This window comes from Neohortaea acidophila (assembly GCF_010093505.1).
Source record: "Neohortaea acidophila strain CBS 113389 unplaced genomic scaffold BDY17scaffold_13, whole genome shotgun sequence".
In the NCBI taxonomy this organism is placed as follows: domain Eukaryota; kingdom Fungi; phylum Ascomycota; class Dothideomycetes; order Mycosphaerellales; family Teratosphaeriaceae; genus Neohortaea; species Neohortaea acidophila.
Genome location: NW_022985522.1, coordinates 303,477 through 326,411, shown reverse-complemented (window position 1 = coordinate 326,411; position 22,935 = coordinate 303,477). Strand labels below are relative to the sequence as shown.

General features: G+C 56.7%; 11 protein-coding genes across 11 annotated transcripts; 7 read left to right on the top strand and 4 right to left on the bottom strand.

Moving 5' to 3' along the window:
* Nucleotides 1–304: 304 nt before the first annotated feature.
* Nucleotides 305–916, top strand: BDY17DRAFT_231434 (uncharacterized protein; the record flags this gene model as incomplete). The annotated part of the gene is made up of 1 exon (XM_033730220.1): nt 305–916. A coding segment is annotated over one exon (612 nt), but the record flags the coding sequence as incomplete, so codon positions are not given.
* Nucleotides 917–975: 59 nt separating this feature from the next.
* Nucleotides 976–1,431, top strand: BDY17DRAFT_313972 (uncharacterized protein; the record flags this gene model as incomplete). Its single annotated transcript, XM_033735777.1, has 1 exon — nt 976–1,431. The coding sequence occupies one exon, from the start codon at nt 976–978 to the stop codon at nt 1,429–1,431; it is 456 nt and encodes a 151-aa protein (XP_033585262.1).
* Nucleotides 1,432–1,696: 265 nt separating this feature from the next.
* On the bottom strand, nt 1,697–2,359 carry BDY17DRAFT_319343 (Hsp70 nucleotide exchange factor; the record flags this gene model as incomplete). Its single annotated transcript, XM_033736267.1, has 1 exon — nt 1,697–2,359. One exon carries the CDS (start codon nt 2,357–2,359, stop codon nt 1,697–1,699), a length of 663 nt encoding a protein of 220 aa, XP_033585261.1.
* Nucleotides 2,360–3,496: 1,137 nt separating this feature from the next.
* On the top strand, nt 3,497–5,380 carry BDY17DRAFT_57115 (actin family). Its single transcript, XM_033738513.1, has 5 exons — nt 3,497–3,616; nt 3,752–3,807; nt 3,866–3,896; nt 3,950–4,721; nt 4,776–5,380. The coding sequence occupies exons 2-5, from the start codon at nt 3,759–3,761 to the stop codon at nt 5,004–5,006; spliced, it is 1,083 nt and encodes a 360-aa protein (XP_033585260.1). The 5' UTR covers nt 3,497–3,616; nt 3,752–3,758; the 3' UTR covers nt 5,007–5,380.
* Nucleotides 5,381–5,753: 373 nt separating this feature from the next.
* Nucleotides 5,754–7,058, top strand: BDY17DRAFT_258530 (fad NAD binding oxidoreductase; the record flags this gene model as incomplete). The annotated part of the gene is made up of 1 exon (XM_033731784.1): nt 5,754–7,058. One exon carries the CDS (start codon nt 5,754–5,756, stop codon nt 7,056–7,058), a length of 1,305 nt encoding a protein of 434 aa, XP_033585259.1.
* A 459-nt stretch (nt 7,059–7,517) lies between these two features.
* Nucleotides 7,518–10,243, top strand: BDY17DRAFT_57195 (uncharacterized protein). Its single transcript, XM_033738514.1, has 2 exons — nt 7,518–9,791; nt 9,853–10,243. Exons 1-2 carry the CDS (start codon nt 7,635–7,637, stop codon nt 9,943–9,945), a joined length of 2,250 nt encoding a protein of 749 aa, XP_033585258.1. The 5' UTR covers nt 7,518–7,634; the 3' UTR covers nt 9,946–10,243.
* A 225-nt stretch (nt 10,244–10,468) lies between these two features.
* BDY17DRAFT_328213 (armadillo-type protein) lies at nt 10,469–13,446 on the bottom strand (the record flags this gene model as incomplete). Its single annotated transcript, XM_033737810.1, has 3 exons — nt 10,469–10,860; nt 10,917–13,344; nt 13,399–13,446. 3 exons carry the CDS (start codon nt 13,444–13,446, stop codon nt 10,469–10,471), a joined length of 2,868 nt encoding a protein of 955 aa, XP_033585257.1.
* Nucleotides 13,447–15,068: 1,622 nt separating this feature from the next.
* BDY17DRAFT_305638 (eukaryotic translation initiation factor 6) lies at nt 15,069–16,305 on the top strand. Its single transcript, XM_033734895.1, has 3 exons — nt 15,069–15,229; nt 15,287–15,444; nt 15,504–16,305. Exons 1-3 carry the CDS (start codon nt 15,195–15,197, stop codon nt 16,049–16,051), a joined length of 741 nt encoding a protein of 246 aa, XP_033585256.1. The 5' UTR covers nt 15,069–15,194; the 3' UTR covers nt 16,052–16,305.
* Nucleotides 16,306–16,501: 196 nt separating this feature from the next.
* On the top strand, nt 16,502–19,307 carry BDY17DRAFT_258638 (Dimethylglycine oxidase; the record flags this gene model as incomplete). Its single annotated transcript, XM_033731795.1, has 2 exons — nt 16,502–16,756; nt 16,818–19,307. 2 exons carry the CDS (start codon nt 16,502–16,504, stop codon nt 19,305–19,307), a joined length of 2,745 nt encoding a protein of 914 aa, XP_033585255.1.
* Nucleotides 19,308–19,686: 379 nt separating this feature from the next.
* Nucleotides 19,687–20,556, bottom strand: BDY17DRAFT_258145 (uncharacterized protein; the record flags this gene model as incomplete). Its single annotated transcript, XM_033731747.1, has 2 exons — nt 19,687–20,021; nt 20,082–20,556. 2 exons carry the CDS (start codon nt 20,554–20,556, stop codon nt 19,687–19,689), a joined length of 810 nt encoding a protein of 269 aa, XP_033585254.1.
* Nucleotides 20,557–21,413: 857 nt separating this feature from the next.
* Nucleotides 21,414–22,765, bottom strand: BDY17DRAFT_56543 (uncharacterized protein). Its single transcript, XM_033738511.1, has one exon. It carries the CDS (start codon nt 22,579–22,581, stop codon nt 21,640–21,642), a length of 942 nt encoding a protein of 313 aa, XP_033585253.1. The 5' UTR covers nt 22,582–22,765; the 3' UTR covers nt 21,414–21,639.
* Between the last annotated feature and the right edge of the window lie 170 nt (nt 22,766–22,935).

The window sequence follows — 22,935 nt, the reverse complement described above, 5'->3', positions numbered from 1 at the left end:
TGGTGGGGAAGGTGTTTTGTTGTGCGGTACTTGTCACGCTTTAGACTTTCGCCGGGCTGACCAGGGCTTGGCGTGTCTCCAGCCAATCAACGCCCGCCATTCATGTGCAGGTAGGCTGCTTCGAATGCACGAGGCAGATGTCGATCATACATGGCCGGACAGATATCTACCCACAGTGCGAACGACCTGCTCTACAATGTAGCTCGCGCTCGACGATGAACGAGTCTGGCGACAAGTGTGTCCGATCACGTGTGCTGTTGCTCCTCCCTCTTCCGCCATGACCCTCCTGACCGCTTTGTGCACACTGTTTGCCCTCCTGGTCACCGCAGCAAACGGGAACACCGAGAAGGTCATCTTCCTCGCACCAGCGTCATCCCAACACTCCTTCCCAATTTCGTCGTCACTACTTGAGAGCTTTGACCCGAACGTACTTTCGCCAAACCGAAGCACTGCGAGAAAAGCGCTGCCTGTTGCCTTCCCAACTACCGACACGCCGCGAGGCCTCGAGTATTGGTATCTTCTCCGACACCTCAACGAGGCCCAGAGATACGAAGTCAGAGTGTGCTGGGTAGCGAGCCAGCCGACGGAGTTTTGGCTAGACGTGTTCGAGTTGAGCAACCTCCCACCATCGTCTCCGGCTGCTCTGGAATTCAAACGACTGCTGGAGGACGCCTCAGCAAGCAGTACGCGTGAGACCAGCTCGGAGAGTGTCCTGGCGCTCCGTGTCCAAGCAGCTGCGGACTTCTATACCAGCAATCAGACGCTGATGCAATATCCGCCGCCCGTTAACCTGGACATCATTCTTGACCCTTACTTTGCCAACGTCTTTCCTACATCGCTTGGACCGACAGCAGTCTACATCACGGTCCTCGCCATCCTTGGGTGGTACATCTCCGACTGGATCTGGTCCCATCTGCTCTCAACTCATGCTTTGCAAAAGCTCCACACGGAATGAATCAGACATCCCCATCAAGCATGACGGAGACCACACCTACTCCCCCAACCGACGGACCATCGATTGCCCCACCACCCAATGGGTCGACAACTTCGCAGCCGCCTCGACACCCCTTCTACACGCTCCCAGCAGAGCTCATCTTCGACATCATCGATCTCTTACCCCCAGATGCCTTTATCAACTTCGCCTTCGCCAACTACCCCTTCCTCCACACGCACGGCCTCGTCCCGGCATTGTCACAGCCGCGGGTGAACTACATCACGAATCAAACGCAGATATCGTCGATGTTCCCGCTCCTACGCCTGCCCGCGGAGATTCTGTTACACATCCTGCATAATCTGAAGCCCATTGACATCATGAGATTTGTCGTGGCGAATTACCAGGACCTGTCGAGGCAAGGCATTGCGCCGCCTCTGACGGCAGAGATGGTGAAGCAGTTGCAAGGCGCTGTTCAATCTGACTGGGCTCCGGGATGATCTCAATATGAGACGTGGCAGACCAGAATGCGGGGCGCGCAACGAAAGAAATCACAAACACCGCCAGACTTGCCTTGACGGTTCCTCGTAACGGTCATGAAAAGTAGACTAGCTACGAGCATTCATCACGAATTAGAATACATTATCGGCTCGTAGCCCAGATCGTAATCTTGGACAGCTTCAGTGGTGCTGTTCACCATGAAGATCTATAACCTGTGCAGCTTCCTCAAGTGGGTATAACTTTGCGCTGCCTCTCCAACGCCCTTCACGCTCGAGCAGCATTCTGCCTCAGCGTCCCAATAACCTCGTCCACTGCATCCATATCCCCTGCATCTAGCCTTGAGCTCCCACCCCACACGCTCTTGGGCAGGACCCGCATCAGCTCATCCAACCCGGGCTGGAAATTCCTCACCTCACTACTCAACGCCGTGGTCGCCTTCTTTCTCACACTTTGTTCGGGATCCTCCGTCGCCAACCCCACAAGTTTCTCCATCACGTTCAAACCGAGCAGCTTCTCTTGACACTTGACGTTGTTCTGCACCGCCGAGCTGATACACCACGCCGCCATCCTCCTCATCTGCGCCTCCGGATTGTCGAGCTGCTGGATCAACGGCGGCCATAAGCCTAGACTGTCGAGGTTGTTCGCGTTGTCGATTCCTTCTATGAGTTGTTCGAAATTGTCCCATGCGATCAGTTTGTTCTCGAGGTCGACGATGTCTAACGGCGCGACTATGGCTGTCATTGCACCTTTCATGCGGTCTGCGTCGGAAGGACCGCCGAGGAGTTCTGCTAGGGCGTTCGCATCGAGGCCGCGATTAGGATCTCGCCGTTGATTTGCGGTTTGGGCTGCGGTGTCGGGGTTGGCGTCGGGGTTGGAGTGTTCGATGCCCCATTGTAGGAGCTGGTTGAGGGAGCCTTGGTCTGCCATGCCCGATGTGGGTGTGGTGGGTAATCAATAGCTCGTGGAAGGACGTCAGAGGTTCAATGAAGAGTTTCAACTGCAGGGATAGCGCGGAGAATGAAAAGAGTCGAGCGGATGACTTGGTAGAAAATGTACTTCACTTTCTTCAACGTGCCTTCCGAAACGAGCAGGCTGCTGTTCGAGAAAGCGCTAGTCCTTTCTCGGCGTTTCCGTCGGTTTCGGAGGCGGTTTGCCTACGAGTAAGGCGGCCGTCCCGCGCAATGGGCCTCGAAATATGCTCACTGAAAACAGAGGTGGGTTCTGCTCGGTTGGCAGAAGTGGAAGATTTGAGGGTGGCGAGCAGCGTCAAGAGAAAGAGGAATGCTGGTCGAGAGTGGCCTCGATAGTGCAGCACACAGGGCACCCCGCCATGTGCCCCACCTGGCTCGTGCGTAATCGTGTTATCGGCCCTCGCCAGCCGTTGTCCACTGGCAGAGCATCTTTCCAACGGCACAGTCTGGAATGGGACATCGCCAGGGCGTCTCCTCGGCCAGCCTCCACAGAGAAAAGAGGTCGGTCAGGTGGCTGGCAGGTTATGATGGGGTTGCATGACGGTGGAGTATTCGCGATTGCCTAAACGGCTTACGTGTCGAGGAACGTGGGTGGCGGTGTCTAGGGCTTTGCTGCGGCGGGCCATGGTGGAAGTGCTTGCGTGGATGCCATAAGCATGAGTAAAAAGGGCGAGGAAAAATAGGCTACTGCAATCATTCACCTTGCTCCTCGTCCACGTCCACTCTGTTTCCTTCTTCATCCACTTCGTCTTGCTTCGACAACTGCATTCAGGTCATTAGATTCCACCGACCGGCCGGCTACTCTCGACTTTGCGCGCAGCGAGGCGGGGCTCCCAAACCGGACTAGCGTGCTTTCCGTAAGTTTAGCCTCCGTCGCTTCACCCACAAAACCACCACCCTGCCAGAAACGTTGACCTCTCCCTCACCGACAGGCTACTCCTTGACCAACTCCCTTCACCTTCTTGCCATCTCCCAGCGTTTCTGCTGCCACTCCATCAAGTCTTTGAATCCATTTGAAGACCCCACGACCCTCCCATCCCACCTTTCGACCCCGCTCTAATTTCGACACCATGGAAGGTAAGCGCTGAGGAATTTTGATAGTGGCGTGATGGAAGCTGGCGCAGCGGAGGGGTGATGGACGACCGCATAGCATCAACTTGCTGACTTGACTGGTGGCTACAGAAGAAGTCGCGGCCTTGGTCATTGACAATGGGTAAGCTGAACCCCTCTTACCACATGCCCCTCGTGCAGCCCCTCGTTTGGCGTGGCGCAAGCTGTCCATCGCCAGACGCACGCATGCTTGAGGCTGTGTGGGCGACGATGATCCCTTTGCTGACACCGATGATAGCTCCGGTATGTGCAAGGCCGGTTTCGCCGGTGATGATGCGCCCCGAGCGGTGTTCCGTAAGTTCCCTCCCTCTCTACTCACCCGCTTTCAAGCCCCGGCTGACCACGGCAACAGCTTCCATCGTCGGCCGACCCCGTCATCATGGGTAATGCAACCCTCCTCCACCAGCAAGAGACAGAATGACTGACCGCAGCGCAGTATCATGATCGGTATGGGTCAAAAGGACTCCTACGTCGGTGACGAGGCACAGAGCAAGCGTGGTATCCTGACCCTCAGGTACCCCATCGAGCACGGTGTTGTGACCAACTGGGACGACATGGAGAAGATCTGGCATCACACCTTCTACAACGAGCTTCGTGTCGCCCCCGAGGAGCACCCCGTCCTCCTCACCGAGGCTCCCATCAACCCCAAGTCCAACCGTGAAAAGATGACGCAGATTGTGTTCGAGACCTTCAACGCCCCCGCCTTCTACGTCTCCATCCAGGCCGTCCTCTCCCTGTACGCCTCCGGTCGTACCACCGGTATCGTGCTCGACTCCGGCGATGGTGTCACCCACGTCGTCCCCATCTACGAGGGTTTCGCCCTGCCCCACGCCATCTCTCGTGTCGACATGGCCGGCCGTGACTTGACCGACTACCTCATGAAGATCCTCGCCGAGCGCGGCTACACCTTCTCCACCACCGCCGAGCGCGAAATCGTGCGTGACATCAAGGAGAAGCTCTGCTACGTCGCCCTCGACTTCGAGCAGGAGATCCAGACGGCCAGCCAGAGCTCCTCGCTCGAGAAGTCCTACGAGCTTCCCGACGGCCAGGTCATCACCATCGGCAACGAGCGCTTCCGCGCCCCCGAGGCCCTCTTCCAGCCCTCGGTCCTCGGTCTCGAATCCGGCGGCATCCACGTCACCACCTTCAACTCCATCATGAAGTGTGATGTCGATGTCCGTAAGGATCTCTACGGCAACATTGTCATGGTGAGTGTATATCGGTACCGAGCGGCTATTCTCGAGCTAACGTAGTATTCCCAGTCCGGCGGTACCACCATGTACCCAGGTATCTCCGACCGCATGCAGAAGGAAATCACCGCGCTTGCCCCGTCCAGCATGAAGGTCAAGATCATTGCTCCCCCCGAGCGCAAGTACTCTGTGTGGATCGGTGGCTCCATTCTCGCCTCCCTCTCGACCTTCCAGCAGATGTGGATCTCCAAGCAGGAGTACGACGAGAGCGGACCGTCTATTGTGCACAGGAAGTGCTTCTAAGCGCCTCGTCGCCCGCAGTGCGTCTAGGCTCTTGCGTGCCGTCCTGGTCCACAGAATCGGCAATGCGGCTGTGAAACCGGGGAGGAGCGTCTTAAGAGTTATTCATGGAACAATGAGAAGAGAGTGTGTGTTTGCGTGTCGAGTGTTAGAGCGGTGGTACTATGCGAGCAGTTGTGGGTGCGCGGCCCAAGCGTGTGGTTCTTTGGCGGGCTTCGTTCGGCCTCTGCTCTGCTGTGGTCGGCGATGGTTGTTCTTTGACTACTTTCCTGCATCTGCTACTAGATCACTGTCTCATGGCGAGACGATGAAAATGGATTGATTTGCATGTTGTCTCTGGCCTTGTTTTGAACTGTCCTGGAACGTGAAGCTCCGCTTTTGCAGGTCAGCAAGTTGGCTTCTGCATTTGCTTGCCACCTGTTGTCCAACCACGTCTAATCTTCATTCATTTGCGAGCCATTCTCCAGGCTTTGGCTGCTAGGGAGGCTGCTGCCTTTCCATGGCCCTCAAAATGTGAGCTGCGCGTTGATCAACGTGAGGCATGACGTAGTGTCGAAGCTGTCTCGACGACCCTTCGAGTGGCAAAGTCAGGTATCTATACCGAAGCTTCCACAAAGGCAAGCACTGTTGCCCTTTTGATGATTAGATCCTTTTCGTATCCTTAAAATCACACTGGCTGTGAATAGACTTGCTCGCCTAAGCCTCTTCCAGCAGCACCTGTCAACACTCAGTCCAACCCCACCCGCCACAATGGCAGCAACCGACGGCAAGAAGAAGCACATTGTGATAATCGGCGGGGGCATCATCGGCTGTACATCCGCCTACTTCCTCTCGCGCCACCCCTCCTTCGATCCCCAAAACCACACAATCACCCTCCTCGAAGCGACGAAGATTGCCGGCGGCGCCTCGGGCAAGGCAGGCGGTCTTCTCGCTCTTTGGGCTTACCCTTCCAGCCTTGTCCCGCTGAGCTACAAACTGCACAAGCAATTGGCGGACGAGCATGGCGGCGAGGAGCGCTGGGGATATCGGGCGTTGCACGTGGGGCAAATAAGTTGCAAGGGACGACGGTTGGAGGAGCCGAGTAAGAGTAGTGTCAAGGGGAAAGATGGGGACATGGACGGGGAGAATGGTGGGGGTGGAGAGGCGAGAGTGAGTTTGCAGAAGAGGACTAAGGAGGCGATGGGCAAGTTGAAGGCTGCTGGTATGCCTGCCGACTTGGACTGGGTGGATCCCGATTGCAATCCGTATTATGATGAGATGGGCGATCCTAGTACGACGGCGCAGGTCCATCCGTTTCAATTTACGACTGCCATGGCGGAGCTTGCGAAGGAGAAGGGCGTGGACGTTCGGATTGGTGCGAGCGTGAGCGCAATCAACTACTCTGCCAACGGTGACAGCGTCGAGAGCGTGACATACGAAGACAAGCACAACGGAAACCAGACGAAAACCATCCCGGCCACCGACGTGATCATCTCCGCCGGCCCGTGGACTCGCTCCATCTACCCTCAAGCCCCGATTGCCGCCCTGCGAGCACACTCCGTCACCATCAAACCCTCGCGCCCCATCAGCGCCTACGCCCTCTTCACCCAAATCAAACTCCCCGCCGGTTTCGGGCAGAAAGAAAGCGGCAAGCTCTCGCGCGCCCTCCGTGGCGAAGAAATCGTCACGCCGGAAATCTACGCCCGCCCGAAGAACGAAGTGTACGCTTGTGGCGAAGGTGATCATCTCGTCCCGCTCCCGAAATCTACGGATCTAGTCGAAGTGGACGAGAAGCGGTGTCAGGAAGTCGTGGACTATGTGTCGGCCATATCGGACGAATTGCGTGATGGCGAGGTCACGGCGCGACAGGCGTGTTATTTGCCTAATAACACGGCGGGTACTGGATCACCGCTGGTGGGACATGCGGGAACGAAGGGGTTGTATATTGCTGCTGGGCATACGTGCTGGGGCATTCAGAATGCGCCGGGCACGGGGCTGTTGATGAGTGAGTTTGTGTTTGACGGGGAGGCGAAGAGTTCGAAGGCGAAAGGGTTGGATCCAAGGAATGTGATGTGATGTAGACGTTAGAATGATCAATTGAATGTTGTAATGTGATTGCAGTCCTCACGTGAAGTGTTATGCATTTTCGTGCCTGAGGCATCGAGACTTCCCTCGCCGCACCTCAGTCGCGGCGCGCCATACGGACAGCCACATGTTTGCCAGGGGCCATCGCATCGCTCTGCATCCCGGGGAACGGACACTTCGACGCGTAGCGGATGGCAGAAACCGCGATAGGCCCAGCGGGAACGGATCTGGCTCCATGCACGTGATGCGACCGGGTGCTTTCCACAAACATCCCAACCTGACCTGAGGACAACCGGCCATCCACCTCCGGACCCGGTCCGCCTTCATGCGCATTGGCGCGTGTGCAACCAGCCGCGAGATTTCACAACACTGGGCTCACATCGCCCCGTGCTAGCCACTGAGTCTCACACCACTCGACTCATCATCCGCCTCAACCTCCGCGCGCAACTCCCCGCTCATGTTTGCTCCTACACCCAGACATGCTCTCCCTGCACCACGCGCCTGGCTTCCCATCTCGGTTCCCTTCCAACCAACCGCTTCCCCGTTCAGCACCGTCGCTGAGCTGTCATGACTGAGGACGCGAGCAGCCACAAGAGAGCCATTACTACCGCATGTTATATCCACCACCGCAACAAACGCCGCTTTCATCCCCGCTACCTCCGCCGCAACCTCCACCACATCCTGGACGCCCATCAATCCCTCTTGCAGCAGCAGCATCATCAGCAGCCTCCTCCGCTTGGCCCCGCACTCTCCCATGAGGACATGGTTGCGAACGAAAAGCGCGACTGGGGCTGGGACTTTCCTACCACCGCCATGCTCGAGGAGTACATGAACGGCAACAAGCCCGTCTTGCACCTGCACTCTTTGCAGATTCGACGCCCCGACTCCGCGGCGAGAATCGAGAGTCCAAGACGAGAGCGCGTTGGCCATGCAAGCGAGTGCGAATGGCTGCCCGATCCGAAAGTGGATGCCATGTGGCCTTGCACCGTCGGCATCACGGTGTCCGTCCCGCGTGATAATCAGTATGCCAAGAAGCAACTCCACCACGAATACCTCTCGGCCACTATCTTGCGAAAAGGACGAGATGGTGCTTCCGATCCTTACTTCGATGTCCGCCTCGACAAGCCTTTCTATTTCAAAGTCGACAAGCTGTTCCTCGTCACCGACTCGGGCAGCAATGGCGCACGATCGTGGAAGCGCACCATTACCGCGCCCTACCACCTCGACATCTCCATTCAATGCCAGGATCTCGACGACAATGCCGATTTCTTGAGCGTACTGGAAAGCAGAGATATCTCGGCCTACCAGAACATGCCCGTCAGCGAAGGCATCATCCGCGCCGTTTGGGAACAAATCCCGACTTGTCCACCGGACGGCCACCTCCTCCCACTTAGAAGGTCGAGAGGGCATAGCTTGCTGAAGCTCGACTACCAGCTCGAGGCTGCAATGGGCTGGATCAGCCGGAGAGAGTATGCGCTCAAGGCGTACAACAAATGCTACAACGCCAAACAGCAAGCAAGCCGGCAGCTCCTCACCCCCGGCGCGTCAGACGACATGGATAAGAGCACCACCAAGCAGCGCAACATCATCTGGCAATTCCGCGATGCTTTCGTAACAAGACGCCTCACCCTCGACACCCTCACCTGCGCTCTATGCCAAGACGGCCGAACATTCACCTGCTTCGGCTACCTCATGTTGCATTGCAAGCGCGACCACGACCACTTTGACATCCACACCGACAACCCCCAAGACTTACAAGCGCACAGCGCAACCATCACCCTTAGCGCCGCGCCTCCCGTCCGCGAACCGCTAGACGCCGAAGAAGACAAAGAAATCGAATGGGTCGCGCCCGGCCGACCCTTCGACCTCTCCGCCTACCTCCGAGGCAAAGACACCTGGACGCGCGAAGGGCACGCCACCAGCACCAAAAGCAAGCGCAGCGGCGCCACTCGCCCCCCAAAATCACACCCGCAATCCGCAACATCAGCACTCCCCGCCTCCCCAGGCGCCTCGCGCAAACGCCCCGCTCTGAACGAAGTCCCCGACTTACCGCAGCACATCGCGAAAAAGCACCGCGTCCCCACCGTCCCTGGCGTGACCTTCTACCACACCACCAGCAAGCAGCAAATCGCGCACGGCTCGTACGTGTCTGAAAGCGACGACGAAATCGACGAGAGCTGGCTCGCGCAGAGCCAGGATATCGCGCTGGATAGTCTGGGCATTGATGGCGTGGGGAAAGCCTTCACGCGCGCATTCAATGTGCACCTGGGCGAGGAGCTGTGCAGTCATTCTTCCCTGCTGACGCGCGATGCATTGGTGAGGTTCGCGAGGAGGTGCAAAGCGGAGTGGAGGCATTTGTTTAAAGACAAGCTAGAGCAGTTGAGGCGCGTGGGAGTCATCGGGTCGGAAGTGGTGGAATTCTGCCTGAACATTGCTGGAGGAGAAGAGCAGTTAGGAGCAGACGACACCGCCCCCAGTGCAAACCGAACTGCACGCCACGACGCAACAGCAACGGCAGCAGTCGCCAGCACAACCGCGAACCCTCATCCCGCAGCCCGGCACGAAGGGGGGACGAAGAAGAAGAAGAAGGACTCGGCGAAAGGCAGTCCGGAATCACTGTCGCCTGTTCATGCCGCCTCGACGCAACATCCTACATCCAAAGGCGTCTGCTCGTGCGGCCAGGCCGCCGGCGAACAGCGCGGTTGCATCGCGTGTGCTGACCCCGTAAGCACTCTATCCCTCTTCCTGCCCCGTCTCGTTACCTGTCCCAAGCTGACTATGAGAGTTACAGCGATGCATGCGACGAGACTTCCATCTTGCGTGTGTAGGGTTAGACCGGCGGGTGCCGGGTTGGCGGTGCGCGGTTTGCGCTTCTTGACATACTTGAGCATGTGGCGAGGTAGATAGGGTAATTGGCACTGTTGGAGAACTCCATGGGAAGAAGACAGGGTAGCAGGCATGTACCCTTTACGATAAGGTAGTGTAAGATTCAAAGCAAGTAAATCGCCCGAGTGTCCTCGAATGGGGGAGAGGGATAAGAACGAGAGGACCAAATAGCACTTCTTCAAACCACCTTGCATGATCTCGTAGACAGGGTATATCCAATAATAAGCAAGCAAACTCCCAAGCCCCCAATCGTCACCATCATCTCCCAAGTCAGTCATGTAAGAAGTTCGTAAAACATGTTCCTGTTCCTTCGTGTGACCAGGCCCAGCCTGTATTCATATTTCCTTTTCCAAGAAAAATGCCCAAAACCATGAGAGAGAAAATGCGCCAATCCCCCATCTTCATCCCTCTCCAGTGTTCCGTTTCATCGCTATGCAGCATATGCAAAATTCGTAATCCAGTGTTCCTTCATTGATCGTTCCGCATCATCCCTCGCTCGTCAAAGTCGTGTGCCCTCATCGCCCAAACCTGCCTCCATCAGTCGAAATCTCACTCCCCTTCCTACTCCCCGGCGCAGCGCCCTCGACCGCATCCCCATTCACACTCTGCAAAGCGGAGCTCTGCGGGCTCTGCGTGGCCGACGTAAGAGGCGGCGGCGTGGTATTGGTGGAGCCGTAGTTGCTCGCGAACTGGGAAGGCGGGAGGGGCGGTGGCGGCTGGTAAGCGGCGAAATGAGGGGGAGGCCCGCCGCCGCCGCCTAGACGGAGGTCGGAGAAGCGGTGGGATTTCTTCTCGATGGCGAGCATTTGCTTGCCGCAGCCTGTGCGCCTGGCTTGTTGCACGGCGGGGTTCAGGAGGTCGAGGAAGTGGGCGTAGTCTTCCATGCAGAGCGTTTCGAGGAGTTTTTCTGGTGAGATTTTTGTGTTAGCGGAATGATCGGAAATCGGAGACAAGACGACTTACGGATCACGTAGTTTCCGAAATTATCCTTGATCAAGCCGACGATCAAACCCTCGCCTTCGCATCTCATGATATCGTCGTTCGCAAGCGTGTAGATTACGCGTCGCCTCCACTCGTCGTCGGACTTTTCCAGGCACTTCTCAACCACATTGCTCGCGAATTTGTGTCTGCTGTACGACTCCAGATTCCCGGCGACGATGTTGAGGACGTGGCGCTTCGCTTCGCCATCGTCATGCTCCACCACATGCTGAACGACGTAATTGCCGTATTGATCCGAGATCATGCCTTGAATGCCGCCCATCAGCTCGGCCATGATCATGGCTTTGGGCTGTGGCTCGCAGCGCTCCAGACAGCGCTGGATGACGCGGCAGCCGTATGGGTGGATGCTGAGATGCTGCACCTGTCCCACAAAGGCCTTGATGATGAAGTCGATCGTGTTGGCTGGACATCTTTCAATGGCCTTTTGAATGACGTGATTCCCGTTCTGATCTTTCACGCATCTCATCACGTGTCCATCAAGCTCACGCACGAGTTGTGCTTGCTGGTCGACCAGAACATGGTCCAGGGCCTTTTGCACCACCCGACACCCATACATCTGCATGCTCAGGTTCAAAACTTGTCCCTTCATTTTATTCGCAAGGGCCCTTTTGTGCGTCTGATCGCCGTGCTCAAAGAACTTCTGGATGACGTAGTTACCAAAGACATCGGTCATTAGAGGGATGGTGTTTGGCTCAATCTCTTGAAACACCCGTTCTTTCTCGTCCGAGTTCGCCGTCTCCAGCTTGTTCTGGATGAATCTCGACCCGTGTTGATCCCCGCTGAACTCCGCAATGTGGTCATAAATGTCTTTGAGCTCGTACCTAGCTTTGGTGTTGAGCTTGAATTCGTACATGAGGTTGCTGCAAAGATTCGTGCTGGTGCTGGCGCCTTGCGAATTGCCATTCGCGTCGATACCACCACCCATGTTCATAGGCGTGAAGGGCACGAACGAGCCGGGGAAGCCAAGTGGGAGCTGGGGCGCGAATGCATACTGGTTGAACATTGGGTGGTATGCGTTGCGCAGGTGGGACTCGAACAATTGCTGGAAACGCGGGTCGATGTAAGAGCCGTCAGAAAGCGAGGTTGGAGAAGATCCATTACCAGCCATACATGAACTCGCGAGCATAGCCCACTGGCCGGCGGTGCGAGGCGCCGATGAGAGGTCCCAGCTCGAATAACTGTCGTTTCCGTTTGGATGATGCTGCTGCGTTTGCTTGCCCGGCTGACCAGCAGAAAGCTGGAGAAATCTGTTATTGAAGCCCGGATTAGTCCACTCTGCACTGTTCTGAGGCAGTCGGCGAGGTGAAGAGGGATCGGCGCCGATATATCCAGTGCCGGCATCCCTAGCATCGTGAAAGTCAGCCCCAGCTCCGGCAGGGTGGGTGAGATCGTGAGAAGCGTCGCGACCACCTCGGGTGGGATGCATCGAGTTGTTCGAGGGCGGCGTTGCGTAAGTTCTGTTAAAAGACGATGGTGGACGGTTCCCGGAGTTCATAGAAAGCTGGCCAAGTTGGAGAGCGATCTGATCGGCACTCGGCAGCATGGGCGAAGCGTACGAGCTGTTGCCTTGCGACGAGAGCGATGTTGTTCGAGAGTTGCTGTAGCTAGGACGCTGACTCGGACGCGAGTAATCAGGCTTCGTAAACACCGGACGGTCCTCGGATTGGTGTGAACGGGCTTGACTCGCGGTGCGAGAAGCGGCTGCACTCCCGGAAGCCCCAGTGCGCCACGCAAGTTGACCGCTCCGTTCATCAGTGGGAGATGAGTCCCACATACTACCTCTGCCAGAGTCTGGCAGCTTGGGGAGATTAGGGTCCACGGGACGGTCGAACTTGGTGTAGACGGTGGGAGGGTGCTCGCCGATTTTGTTGACCGGCGGGTTAGAGAATGTCGAGCCATAGTTCGTCCTTGCTTGTGCGGCTCCATTCGAGCTCAGATTGATGGCAGGTTGGCGAGATGAGAGGGTAGAGAAGCTTTGTTGGGTGGCAGAGAAGGAAAAGGGGAGGCCAGCGTTGCTCACACTACGCTGTGGAGAGTAATGCGAGTCGGGGTAGGCGGCATGGGAGACGGTGCGGGTAGAGGACAAAGGCGGCATTACACTCCACTTTGATCGGTAGGCGGAGTCATCGGTGGTGGAGGAGTCGACCAACGCGCCCGAGCCGGTTTTGTTGGCGAGTCCATCGCCGTGGTTGTTGGTCGCAGGCAGCGGAGCGTCGCGTGACGCCGGGTTACGAAGCGCTACTCTTGAAGTCAGTCCGCTGCCCAAAGTACCGCTGCCCCAGATGCCTTTGGCGCCCCAGGGAGTAGGATTAGCGGCGACATGAGTGTTGAGAGAAGCGCCCGGGTTGTTGTCGGAGGTGGTGGAAGAACCGACGTTGGAGAACGAGCGTGACTGCGCGTGGGGATCAGTAAGGTGGTGATATCCGTCGCGACGACAGGTGCTTACGCTGTTTGTAAGAGGCCCGCCTTTGGAACCAGCGACAGCGTGAGCCATATGAACAAATTAACCAAGGAGGTCGAAGGAGCAGCAGTGTTGAATCGAGGCTGTTAGAGTATCGACTTTACAAATCAGGCGAGATGCACGGTCGAAGTCCGAGATATGGGAGTAGGGTGGCCGGCACGAGACCAGGCCAGACATCAGTATGACACGCCGGTCCGCGGTTGAATGTGCAAGAGATCGAGGGGCCGAGAAGGAGAGTGTACAGAGAGCCGGCGGAAGAGTCGTGCGGAGTCGAGATATAAGGCTCGAGGAGCGAAGGGGCGAGTAGAAGTAAGGTATGTAACAAGCGGGCGACGGCGCAATTCACGGAGTGCGAGAGGGAGGTGCAATCTCCTGGGGTTGAATGATGCGCGCCGTGGTCCACATGGACGGTGGCGGAAAGCAAGGGATGGATGGGTGGAATGAGGGCAGCTCGTAGCCTGCTGCGCGGAAAGCGTGTGATACCACGCGGGGAATGTACAATAGTCGGTGGGGCAGTGCGGTGAGGGGAGAGTGAAGGAGAAGAAGGAGAGGCAAGAGGAGGAGCAGGGAAGAAGAGAAGGGGAGAGAAGGGAAGTGATGGGTGGTGTTGGCGCACAAGAATGACAAAAGGAGAGCAAACGGAGGGGTGTGGTGGGTTTGGAGGCATGCCATGTCCTCCTCCAGCATTTCGACACGCACCCTGCACCGTGATTTCTGCCGCAGACATGACGAATGGCGCAAGCGATTGGCGTACGGGATGGACAGGGTGCACCCTAGCCCCAACGGTGCGCAACGGCCCAGGGGTGTGGCGCCGAAAGTCTAACGCGCTGCACAACCACGTCGCCTCTCCACTGCCCTCTCCTTGATGCCTGATTGAGCAGAGGCAAGGCTCGTCCCGCGCCACGCTGACCTACAGCAACATCGCTTTTCGTCTCACAGCAGTAATATCTACGCCCGTCGGATATTGACCGCCTCCTGCCGAACCACCACACATCTCCCAGAGTGAGACGAGGCGAGGAGCTCGGCCAGCCATTTGTGGGCGATCCATGCAATATATGGACCCGGCGTTCGTTCATTGTCACACAGCATCCACCCGCCTGAGGCGAACACGAGAATAGCCCTGTGGCCCTTGACTTTGCGAGCTGGTGTATGGTGGAGATTACATCGACTGCACTCGCCCCAAAACCGGTAATGGCGAGCATGACTCTTATTGATGTCAACGTTGCGCAACCATCGCGACCCTTGACTCATCGCCTTCTACGCTCGTGTGCTCATGCTTCATGTTGTCTTGAGTCTCGCCTTCAGGAACAGGATATGCGCGCTTAAGCTCACTGATACTGACACCCGCGCTTAAATGTTCGGGTATGGTAGAATACACGGCTTTCCTTTGGCGCTCACTGGAATGCGTTCTGGAATATTGCAGGTCTACTTGAGCATTCCAGAATTTTATGATCTCCCATCTCCCATCCCAAAGTGTCCAAGACATCGCGGCCCTTGAAACGGTGCATATCGGGTTTTATTATTTAGTTCTAGAAGATCTACGATAAAGTCCAAGTGCTAGAGACACAGCATCTGGAAGCCGATGGGCCAGATGCGGCTAGCGCGCCGGTCGAAAAGCTTAACGGCAGCATCATCACCGACTCAAGAAGACTCATCCCAGCAATTTCTCCCCATTCGCTGCCTTGGTCTTTCGACATACAAATAAATCCTTTCTTCTCTTTCTCGCCTCTCGAATCTACCCTTCAAACACATATCAACAAAGCAACCCACTACTCGCCAACATGGCCGTGCGCGCATCATTCGAGAACAGCAACGAGTGAGTTCATCTGCCTTCTACCATCACTGCCATTGCTGATCACGAGACCCTCCACAGAGTCGGTGTCTTCGCCACCCTCACCAACTCCTACAGCCTCGTCGCAGTCGGCGCCTCAGAGAACTTCTACTCCGTCTTCGAAGCCGAGCTTCAAGATGTCATCCCCATCTGCCGCTGCACCATCGCCGGCACCCGAATCATCGGCCGCTTAACAGCAGGTGCGATCCTCCACCCCTCCCACAAACCCACACACCAAACTGACAATCACCTCGCAAAGGCAACCGAAAAGGCCTGCTAGTCCCCACCTCCACCACCGACCAAGAACTCCAACACCTGCGCAACTCCATCCCCGACAGCGTCAAGATCCAACGGATAGAAGAGCGGCTCTCCGCCCTCGGCAACGTCATCTGCGCCAACGACCACGTCGCCCTCGTACACCCCGACCTCGAGCGCGAAAGCGAGGAAATCATCGCCGACGTCCTCGGCGTCGAGGTCTTCCGGCAGACAATCGCCGACAACGTCCTCACCGGCTCCTACATGGCCCTCTCCAACCAGGGCGGCCTCGTGCACCCCAAAACTTCCATTCAAGATCAGGACGAGCTGTCAAGCTTGCTACAGGTGCCGCTTGTGGCGGGCAGTGTGAACCGGGGCAGTCAGGTGGTGGGCGCGGGCATGGTGGTGAACGATTGGATGGCGGTCACGGGGCTCGATACCACAGCGACGGAGCTGAGTGTGGTGGAATCGGTGTTTAAGCTTGGCGAGGGCATGGGGCCCGATGCGATCAATACGTACAACAAGGAGGCCATGGTGGAGAGCTTCTACTAGCTGGGCCTCTGGCGTTCCTGTCAGTCAGTCTTGTCTTGCGTACAAGCGTGGCGTTGTTGAGAGGATATCAATTGGCGTGTACAAAGCATTAGGGATTTTGTCGAGACGAGCGTGAAAAGACATCGTTCAACAGATATCATATGCCACTTTCGCCTGACCTTGAGATTCTCGGCCTAGACCGCACGTGACAACGACGGTTCGTCGCTGTTCCCGACTTCCGAATCGGGAAAAACAATGCGGCTACCACACCTCACATTCACTATCCTAATGCGGTGGACAGGAACACAACTGGTGTGCAGTGGAGTAATTATATGAATGATCTCTCACCCGCCGTCGGTAAGTCGCACACGCCTCTCCTTTTCTCCCTCTCACAGCATCTGCCCAATGTCATCACCCTCGCGCAGCTCCGCACTCCACGACCTGACCCACGACGAGGACAGTCACCTCGCCATGGGCTCAATAGGTACACCGGCGCCTCGCGTCGTCATCATCGGCGCCGGGATCGTCGGCACCAATGTCGCAGACGAATTGATCCAGCGCGGATGGACGAATATCACCGTCGTGGAGCAGGGGCCTTTGGACCTGCCAGGCGGTTCTACATCGCATGCTCCCGGCCTTGTATTCCAGACCAATCCTTCCAAGACGATGACGACCTTTGCAAAGTACACAGTAGAGAAGTTGTTGGGATTAGATTGCTTCAGCCAGGTACCATTTTCCGAGATTTGCTCACATTCTCGAGACGGATGGTTAATGACGACTGTTTCAGGTCGGTGGTTTGGAAGTCGCAACAACCCCGGAGCGACTTGAGGAGATCAAGCGAAAGCATGGCTACGCACAGTCATGGGGAGTCGAGTCCTCGTTGATCAGCCCGCAAGAATGCGTTGACCTCTACCCGCATTTGAACAAGGACCGAATCCTGGGTGGCTTCCACATCCCGAGCGACGGTCTTGCTCTCGCAGCTCGTGCCACCCAGCTCTTGATCGAACGTACACGACAAGCAGGCGTAACGTATCTCGACCGGACAACAGTCACCGGTATCGAGCGGGCCGGCGGGCGTGTCACGGGTGTAACGACCAATACTCACGGCTCCCTTCCCGCCGACATCGTATGCTCCTGTGCGGGATTCTGGGGCGTGGAAATCGGTGCTATGATTGATTTGAAAGTCCCACTACTCCCGCTTGCCCACCAATACGTCAAGACCTCGCCAGTGCCCGCCTTTGCTGGAAAGAATGCTCAGCCCAACGGTGCACATCTTCCGATCCTTCGCCACCAGGATCAAGATCTCTATTACCGAGAGCATGGAGACAGGGTTGGCATTGGCTACTATGGCCACAAGCCTATGCCCGTCGTTGCATCGACTCTACCTGTACTCGGGCATACCGACGATAAGAACATGCCATCTCGGCTTGACTTTACCGCTGAAGACTTTGCACCTGCATGGGCGGAATCACAGGCTCTTATTCCCGCTTTGAAAGAAGCGGAAATCGAGGACGGTTTCAACGGAATCTTCTCGTTCACCCCAGATGGAGGCACTCTTCTCGGAGAAGCTCCGAATGTCGATGGTTTCTGGGTGGCCGAGGCCGTCTGGGTCACGCACTCCTCCGGCGTCGCGCGTGCTCTCGCCGAGCTCCTTACGACCGCAAGATCATCCGTGGATCTCGCGGACTGTGCCCTCTCTCGATTCGAAGACGTCCAACTCACCCAATCATACATCCACGAAACGTCGAAGCAGAATTTCGTCGAAGTCTACGACATCCTGCACCCGCTCGAGCAGAAGATATCGCCGCGCAACGTGCGTGTCAGCCCATTCTACGCACGCCAGCTCGAGCAAGGCGCCGTCTTTTTGGAGGGCGGGGCATGGGAGCGACCGCACTGGTATGAAAGCAACAAGTCTCTCCTACAAGAGCTTCCCAAAGAGTGGACACCGCCGGCGAGGGATGCCTGGTCCGCCAAATACTGGAGCCCGATTGCGGCCGTCGAAGCGTGGAAGACGCGAACTTCCGTCGCGGTATACGACATGACCCCCTTACGCCGATTCGAGGTCAGCGGACCGGGTGCCGTGGACTTGCTTTCCAGGCTGTGTACGGGCACGGTCTCGCGCAAAGCTGGTGCAGTCACATATACCCTACTTCTCGACGAGGCGGGAGGTGTGAAGAGCGACATCACCGTCGCGCGCGTCGAGGAGGAGCTGTTCCAAACGGGTGTCAACGGTCCCGTCGACCTCGTTTACTTCCAAGCCGAAGCTCGCAAGCAGAGGAAGATCAACCCCGACAAATGGATTCACATTCGCGACATCACCGGCGGAACATGCTGTATCGGTCTCTGGGGCCCATACGCCTACAACGTCGTCAGCGCGCTAAGCTCCGACGACTTCACCAACAAGGGCATCACTTACTTCCGTCTGAAGAAAGCCAGCATCGCCGGAGTACCGGTGGTAGCCATGCGTCTTTCCTACGTCGGCGAGCCCGGCTGGGAAATCTACACCACTGCTGATAATGGTCTGCGGTTGTGGGACGCCATTTGGAAAGCGGGCGAGCAATACGGCATCATCGCCGGTGGCCGCAGCGCGTTCAATTCCCTTCGTCTCGAAAAAGGATACCGCTCCTGGGGCACCGATATGACGACGGAGCACGATCCCTTCGAGGCAGGCGTGGGCTTCGCGGTGAAGTTGGACAAGAAAGGCGGCTTCATCGGCCAGCGCGCGCTAGAAAGCAAGTCGCAGCAGGAGCCGTCTCGACGACTCCGATGCCTTACTATCGACGATGGCAAATCGGTGGTCCTCGGCAAAGAGCCTGTATTCCATAACGGCAAGGCAAAGGGGTACGTCACGAGCGCCGCGTACGGCTATTCGATCGGCAAGCCCATTGCCTACGCCTGGCTGCCTAGCGATGTCGCCGAGGGCGATGCGGTGGAGATTGAATACTTCTCCCGCAGGGTCAAGGCTACGGTCACCCCGGAACCGATCTTTGATCCGAAGATGGATCGATTGAGGGGCGACTTTATCACTTCGCAGTCAAAGCCGGCGGCGCAAGCTAATGGCCATGCTAACGGCGATGGCGTGGTGAAGAAAGTCATCAATAAGGCTGAGGAGGTTGCGGGCAAGATTACTTCCAAGGTGAATGGCACCCCGAATGGCACCGCGAATGGTACCCCGAATGGCATCGCGAACGGCGATGCGCATTACGTTAATGGCTTCTCGACGAAGACGGAACAGTCGCTGCGGAACGGCACGGAGGCTACTGTGACGGCCGGATGAGAGTTACGACTGGATTGACGGTTGAATTCGTTAGCTTTAAGTGACTGCAGCGCATTTCAAGGAGTTTCGTGTGAATCATCTTCTTCCGCCACGTCGTCTGATCCGACACGAGTGCACTGAAATGTGAGAATTGTTCGTGCAGATGTATTAGTAGAACTGCAATTCCCATGCATCTATCTACCATTTAAGCAAACAAGCAGATCCCATCGAATGTAGACACCACGCTCAGAGAAAGATGTCACCTAGCAGCAACAGCAGGAAGCAGGCAAGACCGCAGCAGTAACGCCACAATGCCCTCAACCCCCATCGGCCGCTCAGCAATCGCAGCAACATTAGTAGTAGACGAGAAGAAAAGAGCACAGCAAAGGCAAGGCCCCCATCACTCCGCCTCATCACCACCCTCGCCCCCATCGGCATTAGGGATAGAGACACCCGCCTTCTGCGCCGCCTGCTTCCACTGCTCGCACTCCTTCCACGCGCGCTGGCACTCGGTCTTGAGCTTGTCGCAGCTGCCGCTGAGCTCGGCAATCGCCTGTTCCGTCAACAGCTTCTCCAGCGTCCACTTTTCGATATTCTGCGTTTCGTTCTCCTTGAGCTGCTTGATGAATTGCACGGCGCGCGCGAGCACGCTGCCTTTGTTCTTCTCGCACCCGGGCACGATGGCGGAGAGCTCGGAGATGCCTTCGTTGATTGTTTCGCGGCGGCGGCGTTCGACTGCAATCTGGGTTAGGGGAGGGAGATCCACGGGATGTGGTGGGGATGATGAGAGCGTACCTTCTTTGTGATTATCCTTCCGCCTCTTGTGCCATTCGTCCGATCCGACGGCTGGGCCATTCTGCTTCGAGTCTTCCTTGTCTGGCGACGACTGAATGTTCTCGGTCAAGGTCGAGGTGTCTTGGGCCGCAGCGGCACTGTCCTGGTTGGCGGAGCCGGCCTTGACCACATCGTAGTCCGTCGGGAGATTCGCAAAGGCCTCCTCCGTAGCTTGCGGCACAGTCATCTGGTGGAATGCAATGGCAGCTGCGGCAGTATCATTCTCATTCGAGTCGTCGCCGCCTTGCGTGTGTAACTGGTCGGACGTCTGCCCGTCTGTATTATCGTTGCTCTGCCCGAACGCGGCGGCAAAGTCTATGCCTCCGTCATCCGCTGTCTGGAGGTAGTGATGCTCGAATTCATTGCCCATTTGGTTTGTTGCGGGTGCTGCTCGGGCGCTGGCAGTGTCTTGGCTTTCGCGCTTTCTCTTGTTCATGGGAGGCATGGTGGGCGAGAGTGTAGAGGGTGTGTCGGGTGTTGTTCAACAGGAGGTGCAGAGGGCCTGCACGGTGGGTACCCTCTATGTCGAATTGCCTGTACAAGTCGACCACATGTTAGCAATGATCTCCAGTACACATGTTCAATCACGAAGAACAACTACGACACCTGCTCGTTGCAGTCGCCCGAGACGCAGCACCCAGGCAGTCATCTGCTTCTCGTCGTCGGCAGAACGTGATCGCAGCGTGCAGATTAGGACAAAGGCCATGTGCCTTGCCCATCATCCACACGGATCATGCCGATACGAGCGCGATGGCGTGGGCAGTGACATGTCGGTGAGCTCAACGAATAAGCCGCGACGGCAGGTAGCAACGAGGCCAGATAGGGTACCATCGTGGTCCGGCGTAATGGCGGACGGCGAGATGAGATGGCTGCTCGCGGGAAGAATTGAGGCTGTCCATGACTTACCGCGTCGCTTGGGCAGGTCACGTTATCTTCAAGTAACGTGACGTGTGACACGGTCGGTGGCTGGCGGGATTCGCGGCGAGCGGGAGGTCGCGTCGCGCTGCCTTGAGGAATCGTGGGTGAAGTAGTGACGCGGATGGAATGCGCCTAGGCAACAGAAGGAGTCCGCGGACCGAAAAGCAACGTATGTTGGTGGACGGTGCGATATCAACGAGAAGACGGAATGGTGGTGGACTTGATTGAGCTCTCATGTGACCGCAACCGGGGAGGAAGCAGCACGGGGGAGGCAGCAGCCAATCAGACGCGATCTGAACCACTCCCCACATCACATGACCCAGGGCGCGCCTTCAGCTCTTTGTGATCCAAACTCAACCAACCTCTTCCGTGGCCATGCCAGACACGTGAAGTACGATGTCCGCAGCTCCTATTAACCAAGTCTTTACGCGACCGAGGATATTCCTCTCCATCCGGAAAAGGGAAGTCTAAGTGTAGAACGAGAGCGGTAGGCATTTACTTGTCTTTTTCCAAATCGAAAACATACTACGTGCAGCACACCAACGTGCAACCAAAAGCAACTTTCTATCAACAAGGTACATCTCTGCACACCATTCCATTCCTACTCCGTCCGTTGCTTATTCTTCTCACCCCCTGCTTCCTCCTCATTCTTCCTCTTCCTGCTCCCACCATCACAACCCAGCCTCGCAATCAACCAGCAACAACTCGCTTGGACCCCCTCAATCTTCACCTTGGGCGTCGCGATATGCATCGCATTCAGCGTCCACCACCAATTCTCGGCATCGACTGCCTCCTCCGGCGCCTCGCCATCGAACTTGACGCTCATCTGCAGCATCAACCCTTTGTATCCGCCCTCATCGTGCCCATGCCCTTTATGCAACCAGCCGAACTCGCACAAGTACTCCAGACAAAGAAGCCCGTGCGTTTGCGCGTAGGACAGGGCGTTGATTCCGCGCAGTGGATCGTGGGAGGTATCGAACAGGATCTGGCGGAACTTGACGAGGGGTGAGTTGCGCTGCCAAGTGCGGATGGTGACCGGGGTGAAATCGATGAAGTTGGTTGTGTGGATGATGACCAGGAGTATGGGAATCCTGCCTGCGGCCTTTTGCTGTTGGAGTTGTTGTTGATGCGAAGAGACGGGACGTCCCACGCTACTTGCCGGGGCTTGTGTCGAAGGATTCCTAGTTGCTGGCGTCTGCATGGAAGTGCTCGCAGTCGCGACGGTGGTGAGATACGTGGGAGCGTTGTCGTCCTGCGCGTTCCTTTCCTGCTCTGCAGTGACAAGCGCTTCTTGTCGCTGTCGGTCACGTAAGCGCATCCGGGTGGCTACCAGGCCTCTGACTTTTGCCTCGAAGAATGAGTTGGGCGGCTCGGTCCAGTCGAATCGCAGGGTGTGTCGATCAAGAAAGCTTCCAGTGTAGTGATGATGGGGATCAGTAGATGTAACATCTTGTGTAGCAGGAGTATCGACAGGTGCTGGGAGGTTGGATGTGGCTTCTGTGCTTGCCATGGTGGCTTCCGTGTTGGGCTTTGTGGGCGACATTGTCTGGACAATGAGAACTCAAGCAGAGTTTATGAGGTTGAGGAAGTTGAGGAAAGCGAGACCAAGAAAGGGGAAAAGGGAAAGATATTGCAGGTGCGAGCGTAATGGGTGCGAGCGAAAGGACGACCACGGCTGGTCCCACTCATGTTGTCCTTAATATTGAACACATGAGGACAGCCGCAACCAAGAATTTCACCTGTGGCCTTTTCCTTTGTAGGCATTCTTTATCCTCCTTCGCGTGATGGCTCGAAGTCAGATCAGATTCTCGCTATCCTCTCCTCGATCGCCATGCTTGGGTATGAAATCAGATGGCACATGCATGAGAGGTGCCCAAGCCTTGACCTTCTTAACATT